This window comes from Cavenderia fasciculata (assembly GCF_000203815.1).
Source record: "Cavenderia fasciculata unplaced genomic scaffold Scf_Dfasci-G-b-205a01.r1-3, whole genome shotgun sequence".
NCBI lineage: Eukaryota > Evosea > Eumycetozoa > Acytosteliales > Cavenderiaceae > Cavenderia > Cavenderia fasciculata.
This window is the reverse complement of record NW_004457737.1, coordinates 844,557-860,067: the sequence shown is the minus strand read 5'-3', so window position 1 is coordinate 860,067 and position 15,511 is coordinate 844,557. Positions and strand designations below refer to the sequence as shown.

Genomic DNA, 15,511 nt, shown 5'->3' with positions numbered 1-15,511 from the left:
GGTTATGTGTCAATTAAAAATTAAATCAATAAACAAGAGGACAGACAGGATAAGGATAAGGATAAGGATAGTATATCATGTCGAATGTTTTATTCTCTTCTATCTATTAGATTAGAATTTCTAAAGATAAAGAGAGATAGATATCGAGATAGAGATAAAAGAGTTTTTACACAATAGTATATCAGAGAGACTAGACTGAGTAACAAGATTATTTTACAACCAATTTTTTTTGTTTTTATTTTTTATTATTATTTTTCAATAGATCCCATTCCCATTTTTCATAATAACCAAGCATCGTAGAATAATAATAATATTTTAATAATTTTAATTTTATATTAATCAAAAAAACATACTTTTACTTTTAGTTTTTTTTTAATTCTTTTGTCTTTTTTTACAAATAAAAAAAGATTGTATATATACATATATTTATTTATTTATTTAATAAGTAATAATAATAATAATAATATTTAATAATGTCTCTGTCAAATAATGAATTTGAAGAAATATTAATTAGTAATGACGATGATAGAGATGGTGACGATCAAGTGGATGGTGGACAGTTGGGAACAAATGAATTTATCAATCAAATGGAACAAGTATTTAGAGCAATTGATAGAGATTCAAGTGGTATTATAACATTGGCACAATTAAGAGAGGAGATTGAAAGTTTGGGTGCCGATGTGATTGACAGTAACCCATTGATTGGACAATTGTTGGAATACTTAAAGATTGTACATTGTCAGTTGGATGGTGGTGAATTGGAGGTGGACGCAGACACTGATATGGATTCGATAAAGGATGAAAACGTGTCGATTGATTTTGACAATTTCGTAGAGAGTATGACAAGGTTTATGGAAGGTGTCAATGCCAATGAATCACGTAGACTGTTGTTGGAAAAGAATCGGTTACCAAAGTTCAAGGTACCGGTCGATATGCTCAAAAAATACAATATCACACCCAAAGGATCACCATTGATCCAGGGACAGTCAACATCACAGTACAGTCATCTCGCATCACCATCGAAAAACAAATTCAACAAACTCTTTTCAACCAAACCAGTCATTACATTTGACCAATTTGAAGATTTGTTTACCAAACTCAACAATGGCAAGACTATACCCAAAAACAAACTATTAATGTTTGTCAATGATTTGCCAGTCGATAATGACGGTTCCATTGAGATTACATCGTTTATCGCTCGTTATAGTGGTCTCAATCATCCAATGAGTCCCAAGTTGTCTTTTGAAGATTCAGATCTTCCAACATCCAAACAAGCCGAACCACAACGCGAAAAGTCAACATTGGAATGGAGTAAAAACTCGGCAATCATGGGTCAACTACAAGAAAACTACAAGACTCTTGAAAAGGAATGTGATACTTTTCAATCGGAAATTACGTTTCTCGAAAAGTCGAGGCAACAACTGGAAGCACAACTCAAGAAAAAAGATCAAGAAATTGATCGTCTCAAAAAGGATGCAAAGTTTGTCGATGGTATGCGTGATTCAAACAAGGATCTAACTGTACAAAACACCAATCTCAAAACAACCATTTCCAAATTAAACCAAAATGATGCAGCCCTTCGAGACAATATGGAAAATGAAAAGGAAAAGGCTCGTTCCCTTTCCGAACAAGTCGTCATGAAGGATTTGGAAATTAAAAAATTAAATCATCTCTTAAAATCTCAACAAAATATTAATAACAAACTGTCAATGATGGTTACATTTAGTAATGAAACATTGGCAGAGCGCGATAAAAATGCATCATTTACAGAGAAAAGAATTAAACCAACCATTGACAAGGCAAAACAATTATTATCAAAACAAAAATCGGAATTTTTTGATCCTCCCAACACTATGAATAGATCTGGAAGTGGAACACCATCACCTCCCATCCCAATTCCATCAACTCCAAATCGTGAAGATAGAGATTTATCATCATCCTCTCCAAATTCTCCACCAATCATTTCTTCCTCACCAATTAGTTTACAAAAAGAATTTGAACAATTACAACAAAAAGAAAAAGAAAAGGAAAAGGAAAAAGAAAAAGAAAAAGAAAATGATGAAGTTGATCAATTAAAAGAACAATTAAAATTAATTAGTGGTGAAATTCAATTACCAGAAATTAATGAAGAGAATATTAATATTACAACGGAAATTTCTTCGGCAAATACAACCACTTCAATGCAATCACCAATTGAATCTACTATAACAACAAATATTAAACCAACACTTTCAAGACAACAATCAAGTCCAAAAATGAATAGTAATATGTTGACATCAAGTCCACAAATTTTAACTAGTCCACCAACACCTGTAACAATGGTTAATAATTTACAACAATCACCTCTAAGAATTAGTCAACAACAACAAAGTGGTAATTCTTTACAATCTCCAATTGGTTATCAACAACAAACACCTGTAACATCATCACCATCAATATATCATACTATTTCACCAAGATCCTCTTCTTCAAAACAACCCATTTTTGATCAAATGTTTGTTAGTCCCAATCAACAACAACACCAATATAGTAGTTTAGGATATTCAAATCCATATAATCAACAACAACAACAAAATCAAGCAACATTATCACCATTTGATTTATCAAATGCATTTTCACCATTGACAACTTATAATAATAATACATCAGGCAGCGGCAGTATAAAAGGAATGAAAAAAACAGATTTGATTAGATTACATACAAATGAATTGGAAGCACAAAAAGAAAGTACATTGACTCTACTCGATGAACAACAACAAGCAATGACAGATTTACAGAAAAACAAGGACCAAGAAATACAACGTGTCCAGAAAATGTACCACGAAGAAAAACAGGCAAACAAGTTTTTGGAAAAACAATTGTCTACGCAACTAGAAAAAAATAAGGAATTGGTGGCTGGCAAGGAAAAGAATTCTTGGGGAGGAATGCAAGGTTTCTATTCTTTTGTTTCTTACTTTTTACCTTCAACTTTATTTTGTAATGTTTCAAGTACTAGTTAGAATTCAAATATATTTAAATAAATAAATAATAATAATCATAATAATGGTGTTTGATCACTGTTTCACCGAATCACTCGTTCCAAGAGATGAGATTTTCTTTGTTGGGTTTTGAACCGTCGTTTAATTTAAATTAATTCATCCATCATTTTAAAACCCTTGTACTTCACATGTGATAATCATATCTTTTTTCTTCTATTTCAACCTTTAACAAATATGAAGCCATCAAGAACTCTTGTTATTTTTATTGTCATTGTATCAAGTTTTGTGGTATCAAGTGAATTGTTATCGATCACTGGATTATTGGGTGGATTACTTGGTGGTTCATCTTCATCATCTTCATCGTCATCCTCTTCATCCTCATCATCGTCATCTACAGGTGGATCAGGACCTATTATTGATATAGATATTGGACCAATTAGTTTAGAGTTATATTTGGCAATCGGTGATCAAACAAATAGAAATCTATTCACTGCTTGGACACATCAATTCAACAAAACTTACAACCAGACAACAATGAAACATTATCATCATCTTCTTCTTCTTCTTCAAACCCAACATCTAGACAAATTCTATCAACAACAAATGTTCAAGGTCATGATTGGAGACCTTTTGGACTAGTTAGTAGAGTTAAAGATCAAGGTGACTGTGGAAGGTATGTTTAAACAATATTACTTTTTTTTAAACAATATAATTAAAATCTACCCAATATAAATATATATAGTTGTTATGCATTTTCAGCTACATCTGCCATTGAATCTAGATACCTGGCAATAAATAAAAATTTTGATCTCTCTGAACAAGAATTGGTTGATTGTCGTGAATACGGAAATACAGGATGCCAAGGTGGCTGGATGCATACCTCTTTTAAACAAGTCCAAGACCAAAAGGGAATATCATTATCAAGTGAACGACCCTATGTAGGTTATAGTAACAGGAGGTTCTGCAACCCAGTATCCAAAACTGCCAACATTCAAACCTACGCAATGGTATCAAGATCAGAGACAGAATTAGCAAATTGTGTCCTTAAAACACCCATTTCAGCTGCATTTGATGCAAGCTCTAGGTATGTAAAAATAGAAAAAAAAAAGAAAAAGAATTTACCTATGGTTTACTAACTCTTTAAAATGTTTTAATAAAAAATGATTATTTATTATATTTAGAGAATTTCAATTATACAAGAGTGGAATATTTTCATCACCAACATGTGATAAATCAAAACCAACACATGCAGTACTTGTTATTGGATTTCAACCAACCTATTGGTTACTTAAAAATTCTTGGGGAAGTATGTTGTTTTTTAAAATTATTTCAAAGCTTATAATTGACTAATCTATCTTTTTTTATTTATTTATTTATTATAGCTGGTTGGGGTGAACAAGGAGGATTTTTCAGGATGGCTAGGAATAATAATGATAAATGTGGTATTGCTAGTTATGCAAGTTATCCATTAATTTAAAAAATAGTTTAAAGAAAAAAGATAAATAATAATTATTTACAGAAATTAATTAATAGTACCCATCAAAGTAAAGTCACTCATTGTATTGATCAACCCAGTCAATTTTTGGATCTCCCACAGCAAAACTATTAAAAAGATTAAATATATACAAATTTTGGGATTTATCTTTTTTAAAACATGTTATAATCAAATCATTTTATTTTATTTGTTTTTTTATAATTGATCAAAATGATTGATTTAAAAACATCAATAGTAAGAGTATTTATTTTAATCATTTTAATAGTTTTTAATAGTAGTCTAATTGAATGTCAATATGATTCTATAAAGGATATAGTTGTATGGCCAACCTCTCAGGGAGGAAATGGTCATGGATATAAATTGGTCCAGGCTTATTCAATCTCTATGGCCACTACTCAATGTGCTACCTTTACAAGTAGTACATTTAAATCATATCTTGAAACACTTGGATCAAAACAAGAATGGGATTTTATTTTCAATTCCAATTCTAAAAACTTTGCTACTGCTTCCAATCGTATCTGGGTATTTGGTATAGACTCTATGGCTATTAAAAATTACTCTTTTTCAACTGGATCTGAAACCAATCTACCACTATTTAATATGTATACTGGTCAATGTTGGGTGGGGTATGTCAAAAAAAATCAAAAAGAAAGAAACAGTCCTGTTTAATTCATTTTTCTATTTATATAGGGTATTGTCCATTCGAACCAGGTGAACCATCTTTAACCTCTAGAGAGATAAATATTTATATTAGAGGTATTCCATGGAATTTAAATAATGCCAAGGGTTATAATGATCCAGTTCAACAAGCAATATGTGAATTTCAACCCATTTCAGAGGTATATATTCCATCAATTGGTACAAATGGAGGAGAAATTACAATCAGTAATTTGACACTATTCAACCTAGAAACTTTCTATATTTCATTTTTCAATCCATCCAAATTATTATCAAAATCTTGTCAAATAACTTCAAAACAAATATCATCAGTCACTTGTATAGTTTCACCTCTTACTGGATTTCAAAATGTAATCATTCAAGATGCAAGTGGAATCAACTCTACTCATTTTGCATGGCAACCACCATTTATTAAAGCTGTTTATCCATCATTTAAAGAAAATGGATTCATTACATTGATTGGTGAAAATTTGATCAATAGAGATAAATTATTTAATACAACTATAGAAAATAATGGAACTGTAACTCTATCATCATCAACAACAACAACAAAAAATGAAACCAATGGTATTGTCAATTTTACAACAGGAATTCAATTTATTAGAGAAATTGATCAAGATTTTTTAATTGTTCAAACTATTTCAATGAACAAAGTTGATTGGAAACAAATGAATGAAACAATATTTATTGGATCAATTTATAATAGAACGACACTATTGTATATCAATGTTTATCAATTTGAAAATACAAATATCTCTTTATTTGCAGGAGAGGAATTACAAGTTTCACCAAATTCAATCAAATTTAAAATTAAAATTCAGGATTGGGAATGGTCATCACCAATGAATACTCTACAAATTATTTTTCATTCAAAATCAGATAAATTAGAATTTGATAAATGTGGTAGAAAAAAGGTTCAAAGTTTGGTATCTCCTGGTGATCAAATTTTATGGACAAGAGTTTTGGTTGGAAGATTATTGTTGAATTGCAAGTAGAATGATTATTGACTATGAATATATTTTTCCATCAAGAGTAACCATTCTAGAAAATGATCCACTTTTTAAACAAATTGACAATCAAGGTTTTAATCTTTTTACAACTTTTAATATTCCAAGATTTCGTAAATCGGTTGAATTGGATCCTGCTTTTAATGCTCTCATTGTTGGTGATGAAATGTTGGATAAAAGTCAATGTGACAGAGAATGCGAGTGGTCTTTTGAAAATTGGAAAATTATAGTTATATTGTTTGTAATATGTCTATCATTTGTTTTAATCTCTATTATTTTGGTGGTCGTTTTGGTAAACAAGAGAAAAGTTGGAATTAAATTTACAAAAGATTAAACAAGAGTTTTCAAAATTTAAATAGAAGAGTTGGTATGTTAGTTATTCCTTTTCCATCAAATCAATCTTTTGATAAAAAGAAGAATAGACAACATCAACAAGAAAATATTAACAATGATGATATTAATATGAATCCAGTACAAACTAAAATTTCAGAAAAAGACTAGTAATAATAAAAATTAATAAAAGAGTAATTTAGAAATAGAAAAAGACAATAGTTAATATATATTACTACCTATTATTAATGATTTCAAAAGCATATCTCTACAAACAGATAGATTACATGTGAATTGGAGTAGTTTGTACCCCTTTTTTGAGTCAACCTATATTGTAATCTGAAAGTTCAGTTGTATAATCTTTGATACCAGATAAAAAAAAAAAAAGAAGGACAAGGATAACATTGAATATTTGATGTCTTTTGATATCCAATTGATCAGGATTGGCTGAAATTAATAAAAAAGTAAGTGATGTATTTATAAATGATCTATGTGAAACATATAGATATTAGTCATAATTCCTTTATGCTTGTTTAATTCATTCAATTACATACATATTTGATTAAAAGAAAGGTAATGACCAAACAAACCATTCCGATAGGGATTATAGAATACTGATGTGTAGCTACCTATAAGATTATCACTTGTTGAAATAAAAATCTAGAATCTTGAGTTAGCCTTTGCACAAGCAGCCAACTAGAGATAATATTTATAAAGAGCAAGACAACCATTGTCTCGATCGTAGTTGTCAATCGTCTCTCTCTCTCTACCATTATAGACAAATGAGTGATATTATCGCCGTCATTCACAATGATGGTACCATCATTGAACACTATATGATTTCTATACAGTAGTAGATTTGAAACTAACCAACAAATTCAATAAATTTATAACCATTGCTCCAACAACTTGCAAATGAGGACAATTGTCTTTGAATATATATTTATATATAAGAGCAATTGTTCTTTTCATTCTTTTGACAAGAGATCAACCTTTTACTTTTATAGACAGCTGATCATATGAATATGAGTATAGCACACCTCCCTCTTTGGACCAACCTTTAACATTTACTGTCTTGCATTTTTTGAAAGAAATGTTTTCTTTTATACTATTACTACTATTATTCTAAATGGGTTATCATAATATTATTCAATATATGATTGTTGTTGTTGTTGTTGTAATACTTTTTAAAATAAAACAATTTCAATTGATGAGTTTGTGTGATAAAAGTCAAGAGACTATAAAAAATTAAAAAAAATTAAAAAAAAATTAAAATAATAATATATAGGAATATAATATTCATTCCATTTCCTTTAACAAATTAAGAGTTGATATAACTTTGATAAAAAAAGAAGGATAAGGATATCATTGACTGAACTCTATATTTTTGGAATCGTAAAAATAATCATATTATCCTTTGGCCAGGATTAGAGAGGGAAATTTATAAAAGTTGGAAACAATTGATATTGGAGAAGATCGCTAAATGGCCGAATCAACTGTATTGTAGATATCGAAAAAAATGAACGGTGACCGCAGCAACAGGAAACCCTAAAAAAACCCTGTGCGTTCACCGGTGGCCACCAACAAACAATGCAACCGGGAGCAACAGGAAACCCTAAAAAAACCCTGTGCGTTCACCGGCAGCAACAGGAAACCCTAAAAAAACCCTGTGCGTCCACCGGCAGCAACAGGAAACCCTAAAAAAACCCTGTGCGTCCACCAGCAGCAACAGGAAACCCTAAAAAAACCCTGTGCGTCCACCCAGCAGCAACAGGAAACCCTAAAAAAACCCTGTGCGTTCACCGGGAATCGAACCCGGGACACTTCCTTGGAAGGGAAATATTATACCATTTAACCATGAACGCAATGCACATTGGATGTTTGATTGGAAAAAAATCGCGGTATTTATACCGATATTTTTAAAAATTATAGAGCACTTTATTGGTATATCAACTATCATTGGACAATTTCATTGAACAAGTATATTAAAGGGTCAGAGTCCTCAAGTAGGGACTCGGTTAGGGCCAAGATATTTGTCCAAAAAAACGAAAAAATTGAAAAAAATCAAAGGGCCAAATTCATTTGAAAAAATATTATCTTGTCCACATGATATAATAATATAAAGTCATCTTGTTTAGAATGAATCTAGACCAACTATCATTGGCCTATGATTTCCAGTCCAAAGCAAATATTTTTTAACTTTACAGGTATATATATTTTTTTTGAAATTATTATTATTTTTTTTAATAGGAGAGGAATGATTAGACACTTCCTTGTGAAATATTTTACCATTTAACCATAAACGCAATGCACATTGGATGTTTGACAGAAAATTTTTGTCCCTATTTAAATTTCATTCATCTATTCTTCTCGTCTCATCAAGAAAATGATAAATGATTAAAACAATGATGATGATAAATTATTATTATAATAAATTATTATTATTATTATGATTGTGATTATTATTCGGCTGTTGTTGTTGTCGATTTTTAGATTGATCACCAATAAATATAATTTTATTTTCGTGTTGTTTTATTTTTATTCTACATTAAAATACATTTTTTATTATCAACAATTGAATCATGACTTTTATCATCATTTATACCAATACAAGAAAGAGAAGGGATACAACCAATTTTAATAGCCATTTGAATGATTAATAGAGAATCTTGTACTGAATAACCTTGTACGTTTGGTAGAGTAGGGTTACAACAAAAAATATCCAAAAGTGTTGGGAGATGAGGAAAAGCATAAGCTTCAAAACTAGTGATTGGTGGAGGATGTATTTTTTGAATGGTTGCCAACTTTGTTGGGAATGATCCAAAAATATTAACAATCGATTTTGCTCTTTTAGGTTTATAATCCTTCTTGTTGGGTGAAAGAATGATTGAATGTATAATAGGAGTGACAAGTGTCAAGTTTGATGTAAACCTTTCCATTCTTTTCCAAAAAATGTCAAATTGATCGTCATCTGGTAGTTTGACCAAACTGACAAGTGACAAGTGTCTATCTATTTGAGCAAGTGAACAATTACGTAAAAGAAAATCCAATGCTTGATAATGACCACCAACACAAGCCTGATCAAAAATCAATGTCAATATACTACATCCATCTTGAAAAAATGATGATGATAATTGTGGTGTTGTGTGACCATCATTGCTAGTGACTAGAATATTTTGTTCTACCAACCAATCCAAATCATTTGCCAATAAAAATATACCAAATAATTCAGTCTTTAGTAAAATGTCTATAGTTGAGGAATAAATTGATCGTATTGCCTTTGATACCAATACATGATCCATTTTCTCCCAATTATTGATTAGAAATTTAATTGAAAATGATTTTGAGAATAAATATTCAATTGTTTTTATATGATTTGGTTGATTAATACATCCAATATCAATACTGATGGGTTGAACATTTAAAAAAGGTTGAAAACGTGGATGATATAGTAATATATCGATTGATGATATAGAATTTTTTTGAATTGCTTTTTCTAGTAGCCCAGAAAAATGAGAAATCTGTAATGGCAATTTACTAATTTGTTCCATTTGAATCAACTCTTCAAGTTGACCGATTTGAATTGCATCCAAAAGAATATCATTTGTTAGAACAACCGTGATACCCAAACCAACCAATCTCTTTACCAATTCAACTGTTAAAATGGTTTGATGAATCTTTTCAATTGAAACTTCTATTAGATTAAATGAAATATGTCTATGTGACAATAAGAGTTCCAAACAATCCAATTTACCCTCTTTAAGAGCCATTGTTACCAATCCAACCAAATAACGATCTTTTTGATGTTTACAATTTAAATAATAGGATAGGAAATCTAGATTACCTTGTTTTACAGATTCACAACCACTAGCTGTAAAAGGTACCGTTTCAGGTAATGGTAAAAGCTCTAGTATTTCCTTTTTACCATACCTCTCCAATACATAAAATACATCATCATCGTCATCGAAAATCTCTATCAATATAGATTTGTCCAAACAATCTACTATCCATTTTATAATATTAAAATGATTATTTTCCAATGCCGCAATGAATATTTCACCATAAACATTGATTCCATATTTTAAAAATATTCTATTCATAATGAATATGATCTCTTGATTTTGATTATTTTTAATCAAATCTCTAAAAGAATATCTAAATGGACGATGATTTGATGATGGTGATATTATTATTTTTTTAAAAGATTCCTCTTTTAATTTTGATAGATACAATTCCAATTGTTCGCAATCACCAATTTTGATCAATGCATTGATCATTTCATGTGAGAGTAAAGGTACGACATGTGTAAAGTTTGCATCAGACAAGACGCGATACATTTCAGGTGTACATTTGAATGGATAGGTTTCAAAGTGTAACTTGTAAGATTGAAAATCTTGTTTTGTAATACAAAGTCTATCAATCATATATTTCAATGCTACATGATTACTCTTTTGAAATACTATATGAAATACCCAATATAATCTTTTAAAATAATATTTTTCATTCTAAATACATAGAAAAAGAAAAGAAAAGAAAAGAAAGTAATAAAAGTTAGATATATATATATATATGTTATCAACTATATTATCGTCATCTTTTTACATACATGTAAATTAGGTATCTTTTTAAATTGTTTTGATTTTAAAAAAGTATGATCCAAAGATTGAATGAATTGATATAGACGATCAAATTGCTTGATAAATAGATCAGTTTGACCATATTTGATGTAATCATACAATGTTGTTAAATCATTTGATTTGACAGTATCTATCTTTAGTTGTCTATGAATACTCTTTACATGTTTAAATACTAAATTCCTTAAATGTACATTATGAATGATACATTTAAATAAAAAGGTTGGTTGTTGTTTACTCATCTTTGAAAAATGATTCATGAAAAAAGAAAAAGTTTTGATTATTTTGTTCACAACAAAAGCCCAATGAATTTGATTTAAATTAAATTTTAAATAACTAAATTTATTAATTAAGAAAATGGAGAGGAGAAAAAAAGAGAGAGAAGAAAAAGAGAGATAATGTTTTGTTTGTTTTTAACCTCTATTTTCATTCCAGACCTCATGTCCAATATCCAATCCACCACGTACCAGAGTAGCAATTAAAGGTACAGCCAAAAGCCAAAAGAATTGAGGTTTATTGGATGATTGAGATGCTCCTCCTCCACCTACATTGCTAGCCATATTTGAATTGGAAAAAGACATGGATTTTGGTGATCCAATTGATGCCAAGGATTCTATTGAAAAAAAAAAGAAAAAAAAAGAAAAAAAAGATAATTAATTAATAATAGTCTTAAAGAACCATTAGGTTTAAAAAACATACTATATAACATGTTTTAATTGTTTTTTTTTGTTAAAAGATTGTATTGTTATTGTTAAAGAAAAAGATTTGATTTGATTTGATTTCAGTTTAATGATTTTTCAAATCTATTTATACTTTTTTTTCTAAAAGACATTCATATGAATCCTTTTATATAAATCATGTTTTAAAAACTTGAACCAATTAAAGGAATACAATTCGATCTGTACAGATTCGCTGATGAAATGATAAAAGGGGACAGACAGACAATGTCCGACAAATCACAATGGTAAACACATACACACACACACACACACAAACAATGAATGACCGGATATTGATTTTCAACACACACAATCCGTATGTAGTGTATTTTTGTTTTTCCCTACTGGTTGTCAGTCCATCAATGGAAAACGAGTGTGGTTTGATTTATTCCAAAAGAAGTGGGGAGAGGTTGAAGAGTATGATAAAACAATCCAAAAATAAATAAATAAATCAATTTTGGTTTTGAACTATAATCAATGAAACCAAAAACAAACAAATATATTAATATTATTGCCCAATTTAAATCAAATCGAATACGATTTCCAATAATTACATCATTGTTGGGGGTTATAGATCATTTTTATACAATTGATGGGAAATGATATTTTTATTCATTGGGTAATTTTAATTTTTTTCTAGATTCTCTCTCTATGTCTCTCTCTATCTATCTCTGTTAACATATTTGTATAATATTGCAAAACAAATCAATTAGAGGTGATTGATTTGTTGAAATGGGTACAGATTCTAATAAATGATGATGATGATGGGTTGTTGTTGTCTTTGTTGTCGTTGTTGTTGTCATTGAAAGACCATTTTTAGATTTGTTCATATTTGATGGAATATTATAATGATCCAAATTTAATATATATGGAATATTATTATTTTGATTATTTTGATTATTATTAAATTTAAATTGATTTTTCTCTTTTTCAACTTTGAATAATCCATTATTATTATTTTGATTATTTTGATTATTTTGATGTTTATCTTTAAAACAATTTAAAGGATGATATTTTGATAAAACACCAATTCCATTATTATCAATTTGACATTGAATATTTGTTTTCATTTCATATTCCAATTGATTGGTTATAGTTGTAGTTGTACTAGTTGATGGATAAACTATATTATTATGTTCTATATTATTATTATTTTGATTTTGATTTTGATTATTTTGATTGTCAATTGAAAAATGATCCAAGGTTAATTTTAAATTATTATTTAAAATCTTGAATGGTAAACTTGAAAAAAGATCTTGGATTAAATGATTGGGAGCCTTTAAAATGGTAGACAAGAGACTGTTTCGATGACTATAAGAGTGATTGTCAAATGAGAGTATATGGGGATGATGGTGGTGTTGAGTACTGATTGAGAGTACTGACATTCCTCCTCCTCCTCCTCCTATTCCTCCTCCTATTCCACCTACCTCACCAGCAGTAGTAGAGGTAGTAGTCATGGTCGTAGTAGTAGTAACTATACTTTTATGATGATGATGATGAGGTGATTGCAAAATATAGTGTTGTTGAGGTTGTAACAACTGCTGAGTTGGTAGAGTTGATGGTAACATCAACATGGACAATGTACCCATGATGATAAGCAATACGAAATAGCTACTTCTGGAAAAATCATTGTGCGAATAAATGGGTGGCAGGTTTTTGAGTACACCACGACGCTGCAACTTGACCACGCAATAATGGAGTTGCGAAGGTGACAAGTTATAGACACGCTGACAAATGGTGCAATACCACTTGTTGCACTTGGCAATCCATTGGCACAAACACTTTACATGGACGTGTTGCTGTGTCCCCTTGCATGCACAAGGTCGAACTAATCTATTTCCAATATCCCTCTTTTTCTTTTTCGACCTTACAATTGGTGTAAATTCCATATATTGACATTGTGTTGATGATGATGATGAAACCTTTTCCAATGGTTGGTCTACGTCGTCCAATGATGTCTGTTGTTGTTGTTGATGTTGCTGTTGATCCCCTTCTTCAACTTCCAATTCTTCCAAACAAAATCTACATTCAACCAACATTGTATTTTTAAAATAAATAAAAAACAAATATTTACACACAAAGGAAAATAATAAATAAATAAATAAATAAATAACTAATTAAATTGATTTGTTATTATTATTATTATTACTGTATGTACTGTTTAATTAATTTAATTGTAATATTATTATTGTTTTTTTGTAATTTAAAAAAAAAAAAAAGTAATAGAGATTCAAAAGAAAAATAGATCTTTAATGTCTGGTTGGAAGGTTTTACAATAATAGATTTTACAAAAAAAAAAATAATTATTATTTGTTTTGGAAAGAAAAAAAAAAAGAAATATTATTGTTCAACTATATACTAATCCCAAATTAACAAAAGACAGACACTGACTGACTAACAAACAAACAAACAATCAAGAATGATGATAATTAATTGTTAATTGTGTTTTTACGCATTCATTCATTATAATATACTTTTTTTTCTTTTAGAATATATCCAATACACATAGAGTATCCTCTCTGTAACAATAGGGAGGAGGAGGAGGATTGAACTGAATGATGATTTTGAAAAGAAAATACAAATAATAGTAGTGTTGGTTTACTAAAAAAGTAAACGAGTAGAACCAAAACACTCCCACATTGTTATTGCGCAAGCGTGTAAGTGCGTACTATTACCATCAAACAAAAATAACTAGTTGTACGATTCGAAGTGGTAGAGAGAGAGAGAGGAAAATTTGATGGTTGGCTGGTTGGTTGGTGGGATATGATAATCGATTTGATTTTGATTGAGTGATGCATTATCGGGTTTGATTGATCATTCGTTCATTGTAGTGTTGTTATTATTGATTGTTTGTTGTTGCCATCGTCGTTGACATATATCATGATTTATCATGATTTATCATTTCATTTTAGACTATTATCTATCAGATAGATAGGAGAACTAGTGAAGGATGTTGCAAATAGAATTATGTTAACCCGTCAAGAAAGGGGTCACATGATGATAAGTAGAAAAAAAAGAGAATATTCAAAAAAAATAAGAGCTTTTGGTCACTGTTTTGTGTTTTTGGTTTGGATCTTTTCTTTTTGTTTCTGTTTCAAATCTTTAAAGAACATGAATATTAAAAGAACGATTATACCAAAGAGGAGAGGGGGAAAGGGCCCTTTAGCTCTGATGTGAACAACTCCCTCCTCTCCCAGCCAAGGGGGAACCGATACAAAAAAAGTTTGGAATCATACAAGAGGAGAGAGAAGAGTTTAGTTTAGTTAGTTGGTTGTTTGAAACAAAGAGGAAAGAGTGTACACTCTTTTATCTATTGTTATTATTATTATTATATTATTACTATTTTTTTTAAAATTTAGTTTTAGACATCAATTCAAAGATTTTCTTTCCTTTGCGATTCGATTTTTCTTCTCATCAACAAGAAACCATTCCTTCCTTCCCTCTTCACTATTTTGTGTGTGTTGGTTCTAAAAATAATACAAAAAAGGGCTTGACACTTTCTTTGCATCCTCCAACCCAACAACAAAGCAAAGTGTGTCATTTCATTTGAATGACTTGAATTTTAGACCATTCGATTGAAGAACTACGATAGAACAGATTAACAAACATCAATTAAATTTACAAGAACATCATCCTCACTCATGACTATAATATCAATAACAACAACAAC

The 15,511-nt window shown here is 29.7% G+C and overlaps 6 protein-coding genes and 1 non-coding gene across 7 annotated transcripts; 3 read left to right on the top strand and 4 right to left on the bottom strand.

Annotated features, from left to right (window-relative positions):
• Positions 1 to 473: 473 nt before the first annotated feature.
• On the top strand, positions 474 to 2,999 carry DFA_03054 (calcium-binding EF-hand domain-containing protein; the record flags this gene model as incomplete). The annotated part of the gene is made up of 1 exon (XM_004362603.1): positions 474 to 2,999. The coding sequence occupies one exon, from the start codon at positions 474 to 476 to the stop codon at positions 2,997 to 2,999; it is 2,526 nt and encodes an 841-aa protein (XP_004362660.1).
• Positions 3,000 to 3,212: 213 nt separating this feature from the next.
• Positions 3,213 to 4,587, top strand: DFA_03053 (cathepsin l; the record flags this gene model as incomplete). Its single annotated transcript, XM_004362602.1, has 6 exons — positions 3,213 to 3,417; positions 3,507 to 3,651; positions 3,721 to 4,062; positions 4,160 to 4,284; positions 4,361 to 4,434; positions 4,498 to 4,587. The coding sequence occupies 6 exons, from the start codon at positions 3,213 to 3,215 to the stop codon at positions 4,585 to 4,587; spliced, it is 981 nt and encodes a 326-aa protein (XP_004362659.1).
• A 96-nt stretch (positions 4,588 to 4,683) lies between these two features.
• Positions 4,684 to 6,659, top strand: DFA_03052 (uncharacterized protein; the record flags this gene model as incomplete). Its single annotated transcript, XM_004362601.1, has 4 exons — positions 4,684 to 5,002; positions 5,164 to 6,138; positions 6,185 to 6,395; positions 6,488 to 6,659. The coding sequence occupies 4 exons, from the start codon at positions 4,684 to 4,686 to the stop codon at positions 6,657 to 6,659; spliced, it is 1,677 nt and encodes a 558-aa protein (XP_004362658.1).
• Positions 6,660 to 8,282: 1,623 nt separating this feature from the next.
• DFA_03051 lies at positions 8,283 to 8,353 on the bottom strand. The gene has a single exon. It is a non-coding gene; the product is annotated as a tRNA-Gly (tRNA).
• Positions 8,354 to 9,031: 678 nt separating this feature from the next.
• DFA_03050 (uncharacterized protein) lies at positions 9,032 to 11,364 on the bottom strand (the record flags this gene model as incomplete). Its single annotated transcript, XM_004362600.1, has 2 exons — positions 9,032 to 10,993; positions 11,095 to 11,364. 2 exons carry the CDS (start codon positions 11,362 to 11,364, stop codon positions 9,032 to 9,034), a joined length of 2,232 nt encoding a protein of 743 aa, XP_004362657.1.
• Positions 11,365 to 11,535: 171 nt separating this feature from the next.
• DFA_03049 (uncharacterized protein) lies at positions 11,536 to 11,682 on the bottom strand (the record flags this gene model as incomplete). The annotated part of the gene is made up of 1 exon (XM_004362599.1): positions 11,536 to 11,682. The coding sequence occupies one exon, from the start codon at positions 11,680 to 11,682 to the stop codon at positions 11,536 to 11,538; it is 147 nt and encodes a 48-aa protein (XP_004362656.1).
• Positions 11,683 to 12,515: 833 nt separating this feature from the next.
• On the bottom strand, positions 12,516 to 13,880 carry DFA_03048 (uncharacterized protein; the record flags this gene model as incomplete). Its single annotated transcript, XM_004362598.1, has 2 exons — positions 12,516 to 13,568; positions 13,713 to 13,880. 2 exons carry the CDS (start codon positions 13,878 to 13,880, stop codon positions 12,516 to 12,518), a joined length of 1,221 nt encoding a protein of 406 aa, XP_004362655.1.
• Positions 13,881 to 15,511: the final 1,631 nt, after the last annotated feature.